This window comes from Magnusiomyces paraingens, assembly GCF_902498895.1.
Source record: "Magnusiomyces paraingens strain CBS 517.90 genome assembly, contig: contig4, whole genome shotgun sequence".
In the NCBI taxonomy this organism is placed as follows: Eukaryota; Fungi; Ascomycota; class Dipodascomycetes; order Dipodascales; family Dipodascaceae; genus Magnusiomyces; species Magnusiomyces paraingens.
In genome coordinates, this window is record NW_022474070.1 from 211,463 (window position 1) to 231,822 (window position 20,360).

Consider the following 20,360-nt stretch of genomic DNA (forward strand, 5'->3'; position numbering starts at 1 on the left):
GCATTCAAAAATATTTTTTATTTCATTAATGCTATCTAATTAGATTAATGTATAGTTAAAAGCTCTATTTTAACCAATTTATCGGCGGCCAGGTGGCCGTTTAACAAAAACAGATGGTGGGCGTCTTCTAATAGTAACTTTTTTCTGAGGTTCAGCTTCAGAATGTGATGTATTAGAATTTTGTTGCTGCGCATGATGCGCTTGTGGAGCTTGTGGTATTTGCTGGGGTAACTGCTGTCTAGGGTGTTGAGGAATGATAGAGCTACTCTGGGCTTTTGAAGGGCTGGTAGTATCTGGAAAAGTTTTTAAAGGATTTACAGAGGTCGTATTGCGAGGTGATGGCTTTAAAGGAATACTGAAAGTTGATGACGACGGGTTAGCCAAGTCATTAGAAGAGTTAGAGGACCTTCTTTGATTTTCGACAGGTTGGGCCTTGTCCTTTGAAGCTTGGTCGCTGGCGGATCTCTCTTCATCCTGCGATTGCCGACGGCGCTTAGAAATATTAGGAGAATACGCGTCACTACTGTTATTGTTTGAAAGTGGTGGCGTTTTTCTTTTGGTAAAAGAAACTCCTGGCTCATAATCACTACTGTCTCTGCGAGATGAAATTGAAGATGGCTTTTGTTGTGTTGGCTTTGGGGGCTGAGGATAAGGTGGAATAGGAGGACCCGGCTTCTTTGAGCTTTTTTGGACAGGCTTTGATAATGGTTTATAATTGCTGGAATGCCCATTTGAAAGATTTCCATTTCCAACTTCAATAGCAACTGATTTTGCAGCCCTTCTAACGTCATAGTTTAGTTTTTCATCTTCGAAAAGCCTAGGTGTACCTCGAGTAAAAAGTCGTCTTTTCTTTGCATCATCTAGCAGTCGCTTCCAAACTGGATTTCCAACCAAAGATTTTTCATTACCAAGAATCCAAAGTGAACTTTTAGCACGTGTAACAGCGACGTTCATACGGCGAGTATCGCCCAAGAAACCAACACCCTTGGCATCAGGCTGTGCACGTACACATGACATGATGATGATATCTTTTTCTTGACCTTGGAAACCATCAATTGTGTTGAAATCAATATCCTTAATAATATCATTTCCAAGCGCGTTGATAAATGTTCTCTTCAAAAGACCAACTTGGCTTTTGTAAGGAGAAATAATGCCAACTTTTCCTGCAAGGAAATCACGCCCAAAATGTCTTTCCAACATTGAATAAAGATTAAGAGCAAAGGCAGCTTCATGTCTATTGAACAAAGATTTGGTACCTTTTGACTGTTCTTGCTGACCACTTACATCAAAAAATCTATAGGGCCCAAAAAGTTCCGCTGTGTGCCAAACTCGACGAGTTTCAAGATGATTATCAGGTCCGTCTTTAAGCTTATCGCGGTAAAACTCTCTGCTAGGAAACTGTGAAATTTCAGGATGCATACGGAATTGGGTATTGAGCATATGAACACGGTTAGGGAAGTTTTTGAACATGCGAACAAATAACGATTCATTATACTTAAATTTGGCCGCTTCTAAAGATAAAACTGTTGGTGGTAATTGGTTTGGATCACCAACCATGATGCACTGTTTGCACCCATATTTAAGTGGAATAAGTGATGAAAGCTCTACGGATTGAGCAGCTTCATCGATAACAACAGTTTCAAAATACATTCCGAGAGAAAGCAAAACATTATGAGCTGAACCTGACAAAGTTGTACAAACGACGTTTGCTGCTTGGATGATAGAGGTTTGGTACTTTCTTCTTTCGATATCACGTTTCCGGATATTAACCTTGATGTTTTCACGTTGGCGATCAAGCTCATGACCAGTATCCTTAATTTTGCGAGTCAGATCAGCAATTTTAGACCTAAGAGTTTCTGTTTCTTGGGGGTTCTGACAATTCGCTACTTTCTTTCGTAAGGTTTCACGTTCAGCAAGTTGTTCGTTTTGTGTTTCGCGCAGTTGACCATCATATACATTCTTTGCTTCTTTGTCAAGTGCAGCTAGTTTGCGATCAACTAGTTCTTCTAAAGTAAATTCTTGAACATTACTATTAATTGCATCGGAACGACCCAAACGTACAACGCTGGGTTTAAACTTTCGTCCATCATGACCTTGAATACCATCTTTCAAACGAAGAACCAGTTCATCAACAGCAGCATTTGATGGTGCACAAATAATGATACGGCGTGTCTTTTCGGGTGTAACAGGTTCCTTGGAAGTTTTATTTACAGGAGGAGAAGCTCCAAAACGTTGTTCTGTAAGAAACGATCCAATGACACCAAGAATTGTTTTGGTCTTACCAGTACCGGGTGGACTAAAAAAATTAGATTTTTAAAAAAAAAAGACAATATATAAATCATACCCTTGAATAAGTGAAACACCATCAGTGTTAAGAGAACAAACAATTGCACGAGCTTGAGATTCATTCACATTATAGGCCTTAATTACTTGAGCTAAGATCTCATTTCTGGGTTCAGATGATTCACTAGGTTCAGCAGCCAAAATCTTATCTTTAAGATTATAATAAGCAAGAGCTTTAAGTGATGAATATTCACGCTCAATTGTTGTCAAGCTAAAAAAAAAGCAGTTAGTAATTATAATTTCAAGACCAAAAGTGGAAAGATATACCTCGTCACTCGTAAAACATGAAGCTCTGTATTTAAAGTCAAAGATGTATGCATTTTTAGAGGCGGTTCATCAACTCTAACCGCAATTTCGGTGTTTTCCGGACCACTATTTTTGATCTCCTTTACTTTGGCAAAGCAGTATGGAATATCTTTCTTTGGGTAAATTGCATCAACGCTAGGTTGAGGAGAGTATGAAAGCATAATTAAATCTGAATCACCCATTTTAGTTTGTGAAAAAACCTTTGTCGGAACAGAAACGCGGATTTCATAGATTCCATTTCCAACTAAAGTTTTACTTCCAACCCATACCTTGAAAGGCTTTTCCATATTTTCCTCTTTTGATTTAACAATTCCTTGCCAACATTCAAGCATAAGCAAAGGTTCAAAAGTATTCACATACTCGGTGACAGTTTTAAAAGTGCTAGATACAGCTTTGTACTGTTGGGTATCACTGGGAGAAGAGGTTCCATCTTTATTGAGCACGGATGGATAATCTAAAGTCGCATGGTAATCCCAACTTAAGATCTTCCGATATAGTGGATCCAAATCAACTTGAAGACGGGCGCGCATATTTCTTTCTTCACGTTCCTTTTCGGAAATGGTTTCTCGCGAAAAGCGACCTCTAGAAAATCCAACACCTAAGGAGGTGGTAGTCTGTTTTTCAATATTCCGTAACTTATGAGGAGCCTGTGGCTTAGCAGTAAACAGGCCATCTTCATTATCATCATTCTCGCTATCCTCATCTTCAGAGGAACTGTGACCATCTTTATTAGGGCTGCTGCGGTTTGACCGAGATGAACCAGAAGCAGCTGCAGCCGCAGCTTTGCGAGCAAACATAGAATTTGAATTAAATCCGGGAGGTCGGGCTGGATGAATCTCGCGTTTTGATAAAGTGGATGACGGTGTGGATTTTTTGGCATTAAGACTTTGCCGAACAGCATCAAGCATACTAGCCTTTGGAGTTGAAAGGCCGACAGTATAAGCAGCTGAAGATGAAGGTTTTGGAAATGAAGGTGATGCTTTTATAGAAGTCTGACCATTGGATTTGGTAAAATCAAGCAATGAAGTTTGCTTCCCTGAAGCATCCGATTTTGAAGTGGCACCAGGTGTAATGGACGTGGCAGCGTTACGGTGAACAACACTCTCTTCAAGGATATCATCGTCATCGGCATCTGGTGTTGCACGACCACCCATGACGCGTTCAGCTTCTTCAATAGTGAAAGAACCACTGGCAACTAACAGACTTGTTTTTTGGTCATTAGTCAAATTGTTTTCAAATCGTGCAGCATTACTAGCAAGCTTAGTAAAAACCTCGACAAGTTCATCAGATGGAGAAATGTTAAAGCGTTTCATTAACTCTAAAACAGCCATGATAACTCCAAAGCAAGACCGAATAAGTGCTTCATCACGAAGACGTAGAAGTTCACACATCTGGATCAAACAGACAATGACAGGCTCAAGTAGTAATCCACTGATGCTCTTGGGAGTTTTAGAATCATTCTTAGCCATCGATTGTTCTTGCAGCTTTTGGATCTGTCCTTGCGTAAGAGGGGGAATCAGTGACTCAACCAATGAAAAGTACTCGACAAGACCACCACTGAAGTCAATTAAATCTCGAAGGAATTCCATCATAAAATCTGTTTTAAAAGAAGAACTCCATTTGGGTGTCTTAGCAAATGTTCGCTCTAAAAATGTCCAAAGCTTGACCCAGTAAAGCAGAAATTCATTATCGCTTCCTGAAGACAGTTCATCCTTATGTTTTGCAAAAACACCAAAAGATGCACCAAATAAACATTGCGATACGTCTTGAGAAACCTTAATGAGTTTTGGGCATGGCGCAAAAATTCCTATCACATTGACAAAATCAATCGCTTCTGTCAGAACAGACAAAGTGACTTTTAGATCAAAATTTAAAACGCCTGTAAGTGCACTGAGTCTATCGTCAGCATCTAGTGCTTGACAAAAAACATCAACAGCAGATTGATTGACATTCTCATCCGCAGAAAACATGCAAAGAAAGATCGAAAGAAGAGCTTTCTTATCTTTTAAAACAGGGGCTAGGTTCTCGGAGTCATAAAGACCAATTAGTCTCATTGATTCAATGGCATTGTTAATTGCAGAATGTGAAAGCTCTCCTTTAGGAACAACCAAAACTTCATCTGGCTTCTTTGGAGGTGGTCGAGCAATAAAGGTAATATGTTTTAGTGCTCGAAGAACAGGAATGGAAATATCAGTATTGATTGGAAATGCACTATTGAGCTTTTCCCAAAGGCTTTTAGTACCAGGTGGGGGAATTTCACCTTCATAACTATTTGAATTTTTAAGAGCTTGGAATTCTGGTGTACCTGCTATAACATCCAAAGAAATTGAGTAATATATGATGTCGTAAGTTTTTTGAAAAACGTCTAGATCAATATCTTTGAAGCGCTTACAAGCGTCTAGTAAGTTATCAGCATATTGATAACATAAAAGTTTTGTGTCTTGCTTCACAAGTCGCTCAACTTGAAAAAGAAATGGAAGACGACTTGTTCGTGGTTCAAATTTAAGGCAAAGAATAAAAATGTCGAGAGCTTTGTTGAAAATTGGTTCTTCTTCTTGTTTTGATTTAAAATGAATTGCTACTTCCATTATTTTTGGAAGAATTTGCTGACCACATTTTTGAAGATCTGTTTTGTCACAACTCCTTAGAAGAGGTATTATCCAATTTAAAGAATCACTTGTTTTTTGTGGGAAATCTAATTCGGATTCAGCTGGTCTAGGGATCCAGGTTTCAGGTTTAACAAAATATGGGTTTCGAACAATCGCCATCACTAGTGCATTCACTTTTATTGGGGCAAAAACGTCCCATGTTTCGGAGCCCAGCTTTTCAATGACTGAACTCAACACTGAAAGAGCTGCAGGGAGTGACGCTTGAGGAGACTGAAGTATCGAATTCGCAAGAAATCGTAAAATATCAAATTCACGACCAGCCAATTTTTGCTTTAAAACAGACGGTTCAAGAATGTTTAAGAGAAAATCAAAATTATACCAAAAAAGTCTCATTTCATCTTGTGTGCGAGGATTTGATTGAATATCGCTGACAATATCATCTATAGCATTGCACAGCATAATGTCAAAAGAAGATTCATCTGTTGTTTGTTTTTTCGTTATCATTCTAGCCACAGAAGTTCGTACAAATATATAAAACTCAGGATCATTTCCAAAAAGAAAAGAAATAAAGCCAGGTAATAGCTCTGGCGGGCGAATCCCAGGTGACTGTGGTGTTTGGACGTAAAAGAAAACTTTTTTGCATATATCGAATAACGCCCTGTGATCAGGATCTAAGAGCATGCGAGGAGCACATAAGCATTCAAATATAGAAACAAATGCATACGAAATATCTCGAGGCCTTGGATTTTCAATTTTTTCCAAATTTTGACTGACAGTTGTGAGAAAGGTAGTAAGTCTGTCCACATTCCAGGATGTGATACAGTTGAGAAGCTCATCTGCAACTTCAACTCCAAATTGCAGATCATCTTGAAGGAGTCGACGCAAACGTATTAGCTGAATGTGGTATTCACGTACACATTTGTGACATCCCCCTAAAACTTCAGCTAAACGAGATCTATGTGCCCTAAGAATAGGCATATCGTCAGAAAAAGCAAATCCTAGCAACGACACAGTCGCCACTAAAATTCGCTCATCAGAGTCACAAAACCAGTGATCAATTTTTGTAGCAGGATCTGTGAGATAAATAAGAACATCATGAATTGTAGATTCGCGAAGAGTAGAATCTGTAGTTTGTAGTAAGTTTGTGTGTATCTCAGCGGTGATAGTGTGAATATCTTTAGGAGCAATTTTAAGCGGATTTGTCTGAACGGCAGAATTGCCGGTATTTGAATAACCTGAATCAGCCATTGCGCTACAAAAATATCTGAGATTAAAAGGAAATCAGAGAAAAATGGTATAGAGCGGATGGCCAAAATGCACAATTGTAAATATAATTTTAAAACTTAAGATAAAAGATTTGTGATAATAAAAGTGCATTATATGCTTATAATAAAAGCATTTTGTTGACGATAGAAAAACGCCGATATTAATAGAATATAATGAAGAATATTAAAATAACAGTTTACTTATTTTTCTTTTTGATTTGATATAAGCCTAGATGTTTTGAAAAAGCAGAAAAAAAATTAAGTTATAAATGGTGGGTAGAATAAAAGTGAAAAAATAAACAAATGAAATCACATGATATATTACTACAGTTACAAAAAGCAATTACATAAAATTGTCATATGTTCGTAACCAAAGGAGCTAATGTAAATATTACGTTAGGCTAGATTGTAAAATATCACACTAAAGACAGATTTTATTTCTCGTTTTTCAACAGAAAATGCTAAGTTTAAGGAATATATGTAATTAATCAGCTTAAATAGGAATACTCGAGGTCCAAGTCGTTTTGAAAGATAGTTAGCTATAATAGACTATCAATTAACATATGGCACGAATAACCATATTTAAAATCCCAATATACTCTGTTTAGAAAAATTTAAGTCCAGATTATGACCCTAAGCTTTTAATTAGAAGCTTTAAGATAACACAATTCAACAAGCCATGGTACAAAGTAAGAATATCAGGAAATATAATTTAATATTTGAAATGAAAATTCCAACAGATCTTATAGAAATCATTAAAAAAGAAATAATCAAAAATTGAAACAAATAAAATATTATTGGTCTACTTATATGTATATATATGGAAACTTTCACAATATTGAAAGCAAGTGCTTACAGATACGATTAATAAATATGCAGTCCTAGAAACGAAAAATGAGACTATCGTCATACATTATTTTAAAAAAACTAGATATTCATTAGTAATGGCTCGAATATCATAAAACTCAAAAATTTAATCAAAACAAACAATGGTCAGAGTAGCGGTTCTTCTGTTTCTTCAATGCTCAATTCAGAAACAGCTTCTAGTTGAATTTTTGTTAAGTGCATTTCATCACTTTAGTTTGCTTTGAATGGGTTAAACAAAACAACTTACCATAAGTTTATGCATAATATGTAAAAAGAGAAAAGAGAGAAGAGAGGAAAAAAAAGATTAATAAATTGTGCAAAATAAAAAAATAGGCAAATTTTTTTTATTTATGGTCCTTACACTATTACCCGGCCGGCCCAGTCTTTAAAAAATTAGGGTTTACCTAACCCTTATAGCATTGGACATTAATCCTACTACATAATATAGCAGGATTAAGAAGCCAGTTATTAACTTCTTAAAGTCATCCTTAGGATGTACAATATCCAATATATTGTAAAAAAAAAAGCAGGAATAACCAGTCAATACATGTTTTAATTTACTTATTATTAGATACCAGAAATCAAAAGTTTTTAAAAGGTTTTACATAACTATACAATCCTCTTTAGGCTTAGCAACAGGAATTCCCTGCATTTCTGCAAATGTTTGAGGCCCACGTCCTGTGCTAGGTAGAGCATGAACAACTATGACGTTAGGATTTTTAGGATGCATTGTTCTTTTTCCAGGGGAAATGGATCGTGTTGGTTGATTAATAGAACTAGAATTACTTTGTGACTCGGTAAAACTGCTTACCACAGTGGTTGTTCTACCATCATTTTCACTATTAGCATAAGAGTTTGTTATCGGGGGTCTTGTTATGCTGGAAATATCGCCACCAATGCGATTTGACGTGAAATAAGGATTGCCTTGTATTTGACGAGATGGTGAAGGTGTATTTGAACGCAAGCTAGGAATTCCACTTGTTCTGGAATTAGTTGTAGAAATAGGTGTAAATGTAGTTGCCGATGAAAAGCTCGATATAGTCGAAGTTGACATACTATGGGGAAGAGGGTCTCCTGGAACTTCACTAGGCGTATTTTTGTACTGGCTAGGTGTTCTGTAGTGACCGACATTCGATCCACTCATCATAGGCGTTGTGTTGACCTTTTGAGGTAATCTACTGGAGACACTTTCATTAAAACTGTCTCCGCCATCACTATCCTTTGAAAAGGTAGAAGAAGCTGAGCTGTGAGGTGGGGGGTGCGGCAATTGCTCGTTTTGAGTTTTAAGATGTAAATTATCGTCTTGACTTTGGATATCAGAAAATGTTTTTATATTCGAAGATTTTCCCTCTGTAGCTTCTTTCTTTGATTCCGTTTCATTTTTATTAGAATTGCTTCCACCCCAAATAAAACCAAGAACGTTACTCATCAAAGCCTTTTTAGGAGAATTTGAAGAGGTAAAATCATTTTTCTTATTACTTTCTTTTTTGATTTCATTTTGATTTTCCGTTTCGACCTCTTTTTTGGGTAAATTGTTTTCTTTTTTAATGTCTGTAATATTATCAAAGTCAAAAATATCTCTATCTGATAATTCTTCATTTTTCTTAGAAAGTTGTTGAAACGTTCCAGAGCTGGCAGTGAAGTTTGAAGGATTAACCCCTAAACTGCTCGAAACTTGGTCTTTTCCGGCATTTGAGGGCGACGGAATTTTGCGAGGAATGCGAGATGTTTGACTTTGCCTAAATGTCGAATCAGAAGTAGATGTTGTCATATATCCTCGGGAAATGGGAGAAGATCTTCTCCTGGGACCTTCAATCTCTGGATAAAGATTAGGAATAGCAGTGCTATTAATATCTGCATGACCATTAGCATACGGAGATGAACGCCCAGAAGATGCCGAATTTAGTGAAGAAGTTGAAGTCTTAAATTGATCTTCTTGGGTCATTGATGGTGTAAGAGGAAATGAATAACGAGCACGGCGAGGACGGGGATTTGCAATTGCTTCATGAGTAGCATGTGGCATTGGAAGACTTTCATTTTGAGGATTATTAATGTATGAGTACTGAGATGTACTGTTGCTAAGTGTCAAATTTTCAATTTTAGGAGTGTTAATATCGCCATTATTTTTCGAAAACAAATTTCCAAGTCTGAGGCTTTTGGATGGACTTTCACGCCCATCATTATTTGACAAGTCAGGATATTGTTGGAAATTAGCAGGCCGTATTTGATAGTGATCTTGTTGTTGTTGCTGTTGCTGTTGCTGTTGCGGCTGCTGGAGATATTGCTGAGATTTTTGTTGTAAATCAAGTTTCTTTTTAAAAGATTTAATCGACCCTCGACCCTTTATTGTCAAAGTACGATGATGCTGTTGCTTTGTGATGGTATTCGATCTATTAAGGTTCAATGCCTTTAATCTATCAGCAGCGTCTGTATTTCCGTGAGAAGCAGCAATACCATACCAAATAAGTGCAGCTTTAATGTCTTGTTCAACCCAAATACCAACTTCATAAAAATACCCAACAGCAAATTCAGCAAGTCCATTTTCTTGTTCACTGGCAAGTTTGGCAAAGTAAAATGCCATTTCTTCGTTTGGAGGAAATCTATCTACAGATCCGCAAAGCATCCACTTAGAAATTTCAGCCTCGGCACTTCCTCCTAGTCCAGCACTCATGTTACCCTTGTACCTCTGGTACTGCTCTTGGCGACTGGCAATATGAAAATATCTTAACGCAATGGCTGAGTCATAGCCTTTTTCACCACCTTCCCAGGCCATCCCCATACGCAAAAGTGCAGGCGAAAACCCGATCCAAGCTGATCTTTCAATCGCTTGTATAGCCGCAGCGTAAGGAATTGTTGGGTCAGATGGTGCTAGATTAGGAAGTTCATTAAGCTGAACCAAACCAAACACATAGGAAGATTGTGCGCTGTCTGGGTCAGATGTATTAGATGCTTGGTGAAGAAGCGAGCGTCCTTTTTCGACATCAATATCAATGCCTAAATGACCTCTGAGATAGCACATTGACATTCGCTGAGGATTTTTTTAAAGTTAGCTTATGGGTGGTTCAGATCAAAATTAAGAAAAAACTGAGACTTACATAAAGACTGGCACTGTCACCCTTTTTAACACCTTGAGTAAAATACTGCAATGCTTTCGCAGTTTCACCAGCAGACTCGTACTAAAAAAAGTTTTCTTAGAAAATGAAGAATGTGTTAAGCAAAAAAAAAAGTAAATACCTCTGTACCGATTCTGTAAAGTGCCCTAGGGAATCCAGACTTTGCCGAAGAGTAGAAGAACTCAAGGGCCACTTTTGTATTTATTGGACGATTGAAGAGACCAAAACGATTCCAAACACCAAGAATATACTGAGCTGCTCCCTTAAACTTCGTCAGCCCTGGCTCTGAATCAGACACCAAAACTATGATATCACAAGCAGCGTTGATAATCTCAGGGAGAAGACCAGGCTGATTTTCGGCAAAATCAACGGCTTCTCGGGCCCATTTAAACATGCGGTCAACATCAATCTTTTTTTGATAAGGATTTGTAGTTCCATCTTCATTTGCAGCTCGAATGTTTTGAGAAAGACGACGGGTTAAGTTTGAAACTGAGGATGCTGATGATGCGCTTGAAGATAGTTCAGCTTCAATATCAGGTCCGCCACTTACTTGACGAACAAGAGTATGATAACCATTCTCAATTTTTTTAATTTTTTCAAGAGGAGAGGGTGGCAATCCCGGAAAAGATTGCTCGACCTCGGGAAAAATGTGGTCCGGAAAGTAAAAGGGTTGTTTCATGGTGTTTTCTCCTTTTTCAGGTTCTTTGGACTCTTAAAAACCAAAATATAAACAATCCGAAAAAAGAACTATAAAACAAAATAAGATATATATAAATATTAATCCAAGTAACTCATCCGTATATTCAAATATTTTCAAGAATAAATCCCCGAAATCTATTGAAACAGGGCTTTTATTTTTTATTTTTTATTTTTTTTAAAAGGCAGTGCATGTGTAGGAGACAAGAAAAAAATAGTTAAACTGTTGTGATAATAATAAAAAAAAACCGTGGCTGCAGGCGGATTCAACACAATAGGGCTGAAAATCACGTGTAAATCAACAGCTCACTGGCGGTTTTAAGATGGAAATGTAGGAAAGTGGGCTGGGTCTTTTGGTGGAGGGTCTTCCTCAAAGTACTGGTGGCGCAGTGCCTCGCTTGCTGAAATGCGCTGAGTAGGGTCCATAGCTAGCATTTGGGACATTAGATCCAATCCGGCTTTGCTTATATTGGTACAGCCTCGATGCCCTTCAGACATGAATGAAATAATACCATTTTCTTTGAGAGATGCACTCAAGCTTCCGCTATTCCGATCTACGGTTCGATCGTAAAGCTTATGTGCCCCGGGGAGTTCAAAAAACCATGGCCATGATTTGTTATTTGGGGAACCCAGACGATCAAAAATCAATTGAAGTTGATTTAATTCATTAGTCCCTGCAAACAACACATTACCACGAGCTGTGATTTCTGCAAAAATACAACCCGCAGCCCACATGTCTATGGCACAGTCATAAACTGAAGATCCTGCAAGAATCTCTGAGGCTCGATACCATAATGTGACTACAGTGGGCGTCAGTTGAAAGTTTTTTGATTCCAAGATACTGTCCGTATCGCCAAAGTCATTAGAAGGCAGAGTGTTGCTGATTCTACTACTACTACTGCTACTACGTACTGGTGCTTTTTGAAAATACTGGGTCACTGGTACAAATTTCTTTGCTAATCCAAAGTCAGCAACCTTGAGGACCCCGCGATTTGAAAATAATAGATTCGCTGGTTTTAGGTCTCTGTGCATAATCCAGTGACTATGTATAGCATCCAAAGCTCCCAAAATATGTTTCATAAGCATTTTGACCTCCGATGGCAAAAAAGTACTATTTGCTGCTTTTCTTTTTTTAAGTAACCGATTTAAGTCATGTTCGACAAATTCCAGGACTAACGAAATACTACATTTAATCTTAGCAATGAATAATTACAAAAAAAAACATTAATACAAACTCACTCTTCAACTTTTGACCCGATAACTACTTCCAAAAGCCGAACAATATTGGGGTGTCGTAATTCTTGCAATGAAGCAATTTCACGTAAAGCTGTAACCGGTGTCCCCATTTCGGTACTTCTATTACTATTAGCAGAGTTGTCAATTTTTTTGATAGCTACTATATCCCCAGTTTTTTTAGCTTTAGCTTTATATACTGTCCCATATGATCCCTGCTCTATCAGATCTATAATATCATACCGACTGGTGACCTGTGCACATTTTTGTAACCATGGGAAATGCTTTGGTTTCAGTATCACTACATCTTCAGGCAAATCTACCATATTGGATGATGAACGCCTCTTTTGCCTCTTATTAAAGGAATTCTTGTGGTCTTGTCGACGTTTGGCAAAACTCATTTTTTGAGAGTATTTTTTGTGATGATTGGTGCTTTGCAATTTTTGGTTTTGTTAGGCGCCTAAACGAAACCTCCAAAAATTTTTTTGCCACAAATTTTTTTTTTTTTTTCACAAAACCTCCACTTGCATTTAACGGTTATAGTACTAATACCCACCATTTCACAACCTGACTCCCCGGTCTATCTAGCGGAAACTTCTCTTCCCCAAAAATGCAAAGACAGCCTCTGCTGTTAAAATCAAAATCTTTGCAATCTTCTAGATTATGCTTTAAACTAGCCTTTTCTAACTCAGCTATTTACAATGCCAAGAAGGAACCCCCAAATACTTCTAAAATATCACCAAATGCTTCTTCATCGCATTCTTCTACATCTTCTTTGAAACAAAAATTATCACATTTATCTGTTCCTACAGTCTCTACTCTGGTGGACCCAGTAAAAAACACTGCTAGTGCACTACATATACCTCCTCTTTTGTCTTCTGGGTCATCAACAGCTGCGGATACAAATATTGAGGATCTCATTCTAGAGCGAAGTCTACTTACATCTACACATAGATCACCAGGGGATAATCTAGTTAGATGCACGGTTTTTGATCCTCAAGGAAACGTTAAAGTGGTTTCTGGAGAGTTTAAGCGCTCTGAATTACTTTCCAAACACGGTCTCCTTCCCCGCGATTTACGGAAATTAGATACTGGAGTCTCTACTATCGTTCCGTCTATCTTGGTTCGACAGAACTCTATTCTTGTCAACTTGCTTCATATTCGAGCCCTTATAAAGGCTGAAATGGTTATTATATTTGATGCTTATGGCTCTACAGATTCCCAGACTCAGTCTATATTTATGTATGACTTGACTCACAAGTTACGAGGCGACGATGCTGCAAGTGGACTTCCTTATGAACTACGCGCGCTTGAGGCTATATTCATTTCTGTTGTCACATCTCTTGATGCAGAAATGCAAGTTCTGACCACGGTTGTTAATGGCATTTTGCGCGATCTGGAAACCAACATTGACCGCAGCAAATTACGACACCTTCTTATTCAATCTAAAAAACTTTCTGCTTTTCTTCAAAAAGCAACTTTAATTCGAGATGCTATTGATGAATTACTTGAACAAGATGAGGACTTGGCAGGGCTTTATCTTACTGAAAAACAACAAGGCTTACCACGTGATGAAGAAAGTGATCATTCTGAGGTAGAAATGTTGCTTGAATCGTATTACAAACATTGTGATGAAATTGTCCAAACAGTGGACAACCTTGTATCAAATATTCGCTCGACTGAAGAAATTATCAACATTATTTTGGATTCGAACCGAAATTCGCTCATGCTTTTAGATCTTAAGTTCCAGATTGGCACTCTAGGCCTGGGCGCCGGCGCCTTTGTGTCTGCTCTTTACGGTATGAACTTGCAAAACTTTATTGAAGAAACAAATTGGGGATTTGGTGCTGTCACTGGTGTCACATTTGTATCCACAGTTGTTATTATCATAATGAGTTTGCGTAACCTCAGAAGAGTACAAAGAGTTACCATGATGAGCAACGAGTCCATGTCTAAACGAAGTTTTGGTGCAATGTCTTCACAGTCAAGTGTTGCATCATCTTTATTTCAAAATGGCTCTCTTTCGCAAAGACACACAGCGATGCCACCTTCACCAAGTAAAATTTCAACTCTTTTATCATCATTTTTTCGTAAAAAAACAACACCTAACTTAGGTCAAAAACCCCATTTTTAATTTGCATTTCAGAAAATTTGACCAAAACTTAACATGTATATACTTTTTGTTTTTTTTCCCCTCTTTGATTTTTTTCTTTAGCTTAAACTTATATAGATAACTAACGAATTTGCTTAAATTTTTATAATTAATATCCAGTATAGATTATATTTTAAGATTGTTCAATTACCATTTTCGCCGTTTTCAGTGTCGTTTGGTTTCTGTACATTAGGATGCAACTCCTCCCTTGATGATTCTTCCGAATTTTTTACATCTTGGTGGTTATTTTTTTCATCCCCACTTAAACTTGGTCTGTTTCGTTTTTGGGGCTTGGGAACTTCAACATGAGGTTTTGGCGGTAGATGTGGAGCTGAACTAACCGTTTCATCACCACTGAAACTAGTGTTTTCAAGACTTGGTCTTCGCTTTCTAGGAGTTAAGTTTGGGCCTTGATTTCCATAAAGAGGAGACTTTTCCTGAGGATGTGATCGAGACTTTCGTCCTCCACGATCAGAATCGGCGTATTCTAGTTGCTGAGACTTTCTGTATGGAGGCAGGGGTCTGTCGTATGAGGCTGTTGGCGGTAATGGTGGTTGCTGTCTATAAGGTGCATGTGGTTGTTTTTGATGCTGATGCTGATGCTGATGCTGATGCTGTTTATATGGTGGCTGAGATCGTTGATATCCATTTGAACTTTCATATGGAGATTCTTGAACTTGTTGTCTATAAGGTGGCACCAACCTGGATGGTTTACCTGGTCCATCATATGGTAGTGGTGCATGCTGTTTGTATGGAGGTATCCGCGGATTCCTAGTGTTGCGTTTATCTTGATTTTGAGTTTGCTTGTAAGGAGGTAATGGTCTTGGAGAATTATCGCTATCGTAATAAGGTTCTTGATTTCTGTATGGTGGAAGTCGATTAGTATGGTTATTTTGAGGTTGATGTGGTGGATATTCATTGTAGTGATATGAATTGCTTGGAGGTGAAAAGTTTGCAGGCTGCTCAGGATGTTGTGGATGGGGTACAGGAGGTCGTTGTTCTGGCCTGTTTTTCTTTTCGCTTGCTGACTTTCTAGCATCCATCTCGTGTGAATCATTGTACTTTGGAAGATCTTGTGGACGACACGGCTTTGGATCAGATCGGAAAAACACATGGTCCAATGCGTCAACTGCTGTGATTCGCTTCAAAGGGTCCAGTTTCAATAAATTCGAAAGTAAAGAAATTGTTGGTACATCCAAATCACTAAATTTTTGTTCAAGTGTACGTCTGTAAGTGAAATTGATCTGACCACCAGGAAGCTTATCAAAACCAGGCATTGTTTCTTGAGTTGGTGTTCCAAGAAGTTTGAAGATACAATGAGCTTGATCAGAATCTGATGTTCCAGGCAAGATGGGACGGCGTGAAAACATTTCGCTGAAAACACATCCTACTCCCCACATGTCAACAGATGTGGTATACTTTGATTCACCAAGAACAAGCTCAGGTGCACGATACCATCTAGTTACAACCATGCTGGTGTATACCCTTGTACCCTTCCCTGCACCACTTCCCTTAACAGGATGAGGTTCAACGTAACTGCGCGCTAAACCAAAATCAGCAATTCGTAAATTTCCCCAATTATCAATCAAAATATTTGCACTTTTAATATCACGATGTAAGTATTGCTGGTCATGAAGGTATTTCATACCCTCCAGTAGCTGTTTCATGTAACACTTAATGTGTGGGAGTTCCAAATTAACACTGGGGTTTCCAAGTAAACCAGCAAGATCATGATCCATATATGGTGTAACCATATAAACCGAACCACGCTGTTTTCTAGTTCGGTCACCATGCTGGACTGCCATGTCAAGTATTGGAATAATATTAGGATGATCCAAATTTTTTAAAATTCGTATTTCACGGAGAGCTGTGATAGGGAAACCTTCCTTTTCGTTATGCAAAAATATACGTTTTAAAGCAACCTTTAATCCGTTACTTTGTTTTTCACCTTTGTGAACTTCACCAAACGTTCCTTCTCCAAGCTTATCAAGCATGCGGTATTCAGATGTAACATTGCTGCATCCATAAAATACCCATGGGCATTTATTAATAGGAGTCGATGCACCTGAAGAGTTATTATTATACGCTGGTGGTGTGTCACAGTTGTGGGTTGGGGTAGTGGAAGATTTTCCAGAAGCTGCAGAAAGAAATTTAAATTCGCGAACAGAAGAAGCTGAAGGTGAATCCGTGTTATCATCAAAATAGGAACTACGTTTTTGTTCTTCTATTAATACCGAAGAGTTTTCGTTTGTAAAATCTGTCTGTTCATCAATAGTTTTAGAATCTGTTTCTGATATAGCTTTGGAAGATTTCTTGGGAGATTTATTCCTAGAAGAAATTTCGGGGGAATTATTTAAATCACTATTGTGATCACTATTGGGGGACCCTTTAAACGAACTCCTGTCATTTGAATTTGGTTTATGAATTGAATCTGGTAGTTGTGGTAAATCTCGTTTCACAGATGTCACTTCGTTAAGAATTTTTGATTCAGGTTCCAACCTGTTTTTAGTCAAAAGTGGCGACGAATTATCTTTTGAATTTTGCGACTTTGTTTTTGGATCTTCCTGGGGGTCATCTTTAAATTTGGGTTGCGGTTTAGAACGAGAAGCGGATGCATTTCGAAATGTAAAAACTTTTTCGGGAACATTGTCGAGTGTTTTTTCTTTTTCCGGAGTATTTTCACCAGAAGAGCTATAAGGCTTTAACCGTTGATCCATTTCGCTAGCTCTGCTGCTTTCCAAGATATGGGGCATTAAATCATCTTCGCTATCCTTATTTCTTTGTTTAATGCTATTTCTTCTGGAAGTTGTACTTCGATTTTCAAATCTTCCTTTCGACATTCTATAGTCCTTTAAAAAATTGTTGAATTTACAAAGTTCTGGCGAATTAAATGTGGTATCGTACCCTTTGCAAAGTTATTTAAGGTGGTACTTTTCCAAACTAAAATAAATTAAAAGATATGATGTATTCTATTTGTAATCATTAAAATAAAAATAAAAATCATGGCAAGATGATATTTAAAAAAAAAAAAAAAAAAAAAGGAAATTTCTGCACAACAAATTGCAGATTGTTAAAAGTAACAGAGCTTGAGCTCTAGAATTTTGGAGTGGTGGCAATGATTACATGGAATTTTTTTTTTTTCTTTTCTTAGATTTTCTTATATGATTAATTTTTTGTTACAAATGTTGTTACAAAATTATTATACTACCCAAAATTGAATAAGACAGAAAAAAATCAATGCTTCATCGCATCATATTTGTGGGTTTTTGCCTTGAAAAATTGCCAATACTTATCTTGTTATGAACAACCGTAATTTAAGGTAAATTTTTATTGCCCATACCGAAATAAATATTGATAGTTTTTCAAGGCAAAAACCCACAAATATGATGCGGGAAAGAATATTGTCTTCTGTGTTGCGCAATTTTGCGTGAGTAAGAACGAAAAAAAGTAGTTCCCCCCAAAAAAATAAGAAAGTTTACCAATTTCGTTGATAGATAACTTGGTTTCGAATGATTCAATAATATCCTGATCACTGAAAATAAGTTTATGATTTTTAGCCAGAGTGTTGAAACAAAGTTCATAAACAGTAATTGAGATTGTTTAAAAAAAAAAAAGTTGTCGCTAATGACAGCATTGGCAGCCCAATTCATCGCAGGAAAATATTTTGCTGGAGATCTTGCTTAGAAAGTCAGGCTTTAAAGGCTCATAAACAGTATTCAACCAAAGAGAAACATTTTGAGGCACTTCCAAATTTTTGACTTTGTTTTCGCTCATATTGTGAGTGACAAGATATTTAAGAGACTCTTTAAGATTCTCAAATATAAACAAAAGAAATTCAGCATCAACTCCTGGCAAAATCAAAGCTTCAAGTCTGGGGCTTTGTAAAATTATCTGTTGAATAAGATTTCTGGGTGTTTCTTGTGTTCCAAAACAATGTAAAAGCTTCATCAGGTTGTTTTTAACGTGACCCGAGTTCAAAGGGTGCAAGCTTTGGGTTTGATTATGATCAAAATAATATTCTGATGAAACGTGTGATTCAACAACTAAAGAGAGTAATCTGTTGATTATGGGTGATTGTAACACTAGAGTCACATAGGATTTGGGTATACCAGAAAGCGAGAGAAATTGAAGATTTTTGAATTCTGGAAGTGAATCAATAACAAGCCTCATAAGCTCATTGTTCTGTGTGTTTTGTAGGATTACTGCTAAAGCTTTTAGTTGTTTCATGTTTGTCAATACTTTGATGAGCCCACTATTGAGTGAAGTCTTAACAAACTTGAGCTGGAGATACTGAAGGCTAGACCAATTTGAAAGCCTTCCGCAATCAAGATCACAGAAATTATCAATTTTTAAAGAAAGAAAGACAAAGGACAGTAAATTATCAATAAATCTAGGTATTTCATCAATATTTTCTGCATAAATGAATATTTTAATGGGGTTTTGTTTGAAGGATGCCACAACCTCCCATAAAATGTTTGAGGGTGGTTTGAAACCTGGAGGATGATTTTCATTGTATCCTTCTCCTTTTTCAATGACCAAAACAAGTTTTTTAAGCCTGTCATTTTGCACTCCCAAGTCTTTGATTCGGGAAAGATGGTGGGTGATTTTTTCTGACTCTTTATCTAGTTTTAAATAAGAAAAAAATATAATAACTGTTTGAATTTTGTCTATATCACTCAAAGGTATTTTGTCTCTTTCTCCATAATAAGCGTTCCACGTAGTTTGATGAGATGAATCCTCATTTCTGGCTGCAGAAAGACGATTTTTAGAAGAACAAAATAACAGAAATTCCCCCGAAAGACAGTATGGAATACAGTGACCCAAGGAACACTTTCCCACCATGAAAGTGTTTTCAGGTTGGTTCTGGTCCATTTACAAAATCTTGCGAGGAAAAAAAAACAGTTGACAAAATTAGGTACCAAAGATAGATATAGACAAAAAAAAAAAAAAGCAAAAAAAAGAAGTTTATCAGAAGCCTAAGTATTATGAAAAAATTTTCAAGATCAAAATTAAATTTTTTATCAGTAGCGAATGTGAAATCTGGATTTATTTGAATGTGGCTTTTTTGATGAATACTTTGAAACAACAGAAAAGGTGATATAAAACACACCTCTAGTGTGAAAAATTAAAGAAAAACAATGGTATAAAAAATTTAAACCAGGCAATATTTTTGTTTGAAAAAAAAAAATAAAAAAAAGAGAAAAGAGAAAAGAGAAAAGAGAAAAGAAAAAGTGTAAGATAAGTTTTGTTACCAATTTATTCAAATAATAAATTCAAAAAAGGGGGAGGAATAAAAAGTTCCTGAATTGCACTGTGTCGAATTCCCAAAACTATCAAAAAAAAAAAATCTAGCTTAGACATTGATTCAAGAATCCCGGATTTCTATTTGCTTGAGTTTATATATGTAACAAATATTTTTTTTGGATGTTTTACTTTTTTGCTTGTTTCGTACAAGGCTGAAATAGTTTCTTGATCATTCAAAGGAAATAAGCTCTTGATAAGCTTACAACTATCTAAGTATTAATTCAACCTTTGGAAGTGACTCAGAATAAAGAATTTATCTTTAATAACTACTGTAATCTACATTCTTCAAGTAAAAATAATACATTTGAATGTACTCAATGAGGAATTGTTAATAATTGGTAATAATTGGTAATAATTGGTAATAATTGGTTTTTTGTGGTCGTATGAAATTTCCTTTTCGTCATAAATCAACAATTAAATTCATAAATTTATCTACTATATATTAAATAATTCATCTCTCGTAGTCATTTTA

At 36.8% G+C, this 20,360-nt stretch overlaps 6 protein-coding genes across 6 annotated transcripts; 1 reads left to right on the forward strand and 5 right to left on the reverse strand.

Moving 5' to 3' along the window:
- Positions 1-78: 78 nt before the first annotated feature.
- Positions 79-6,506, reverse strand: SAPINGB_P004848 (uncharacterized protein; the record flags this gene model as incomplete). Its single annotated transcript, XM_031999563.1, has 3 exons — positions 79-2,296; positions 2,345-2,554; positions 2,611-6,506. 3 exons carry the CDS (start codon positions 6,504-6,506, stop codon positions 79-81), a joined length of 6,324 nt encoding a protein of 2,107 aa, XP_031855454.1.
- Positions 6,507-7,991: 1,485 nt separating this feature from the next.
- On the reverse strand, positions 7,992-11,182 carry SAPINGB_P004849 (uncharacterized protein; the record flags this gene model as incomplete). Its single annotated transcript, XM_031999564.1, has 3 exons — positions 7,992-10,418; positions 10,486-10,566; positions 10,625-11,182. The coding sequence occupies 3 exons, from the start codon at positions 11,180-11,182 to the stop codon at positions 7,992-7,994; spliced, it is 3,066 nt and encodes a 1,021-aa protein (XP_031855455.1).
- Positions 11,183-11,517: 335 nt separating this feature from the next.
- Positions 11,518-12,833, reverse strand: SAPINGB_P004850 (uncharacterized protein; the record flags this gene model as incomplete). The annotated part of the gene is made up of 3 exons (XM_031999565.1): positions 11,518-12,382; positions 12,439-12,555; positions 12,676-12,833. 3 exons carry the CDS (start codon positions 12,831-12,833, stop codon positions 11,518-11,520), a joined length of 1,140 nt encoding a protein of 379 aa, XP_031855456.1.
- A 209-nt stretch (positions 12,834-13,042) lies between these two features.
- SAPINGB_P004851 (uncharacterized protein) lies at positions 13,043-14,566 on the forward strand (the record flags this gene model as incomplete). The annotated part of the gene is made up of 1 exon (XM_031999566.1): positions 13,043-14,566. The coding sequence occupies one exon, from the start codon at positions 13,043-13,045 to the stop codon at positions 14,564-14,566; it is 1,524 nt and encodes a 507-aa protein (XP_031855457.1).
- Positions 14,567-14,727: 161 nt separating this feature from the next.
- Positions 14,728-17,424, reverse strand: SAPINGB_P004852 (uncharacterized protein; the record flags this gene model as incomplete). Its single annotated transcript, XM_031999567.1, has 1 exon — positions 14,728-17,424. The coding sequence occupies one exon, from the start codon at positions 17,422-17,424 to the stop codon at positions 14,728-14,730; it is 2,697 nt and encodes an 898-aa protein (XP_031855458.1).
- A 781-nt stretch (positions 17,425-18,205) lies between these two features.
- Positions 18,206-18,811, reverse strand: SAPINGB_P004853 (uncharacterized protein; the record flags this gene model as incomplete). Its single annotated transcript, XM_031999568.1, has 1 exon — positions 18,206-18,811. One exon carries the CDS (start codon positions 18,809-18,811, stop codon positions 18,206-18,208), a length of 606 nt encoding a protein of 201 aa, XP_031855459.1.
- Positions 18,812-20,360: the final 1,549 nt, after the last annotated feature.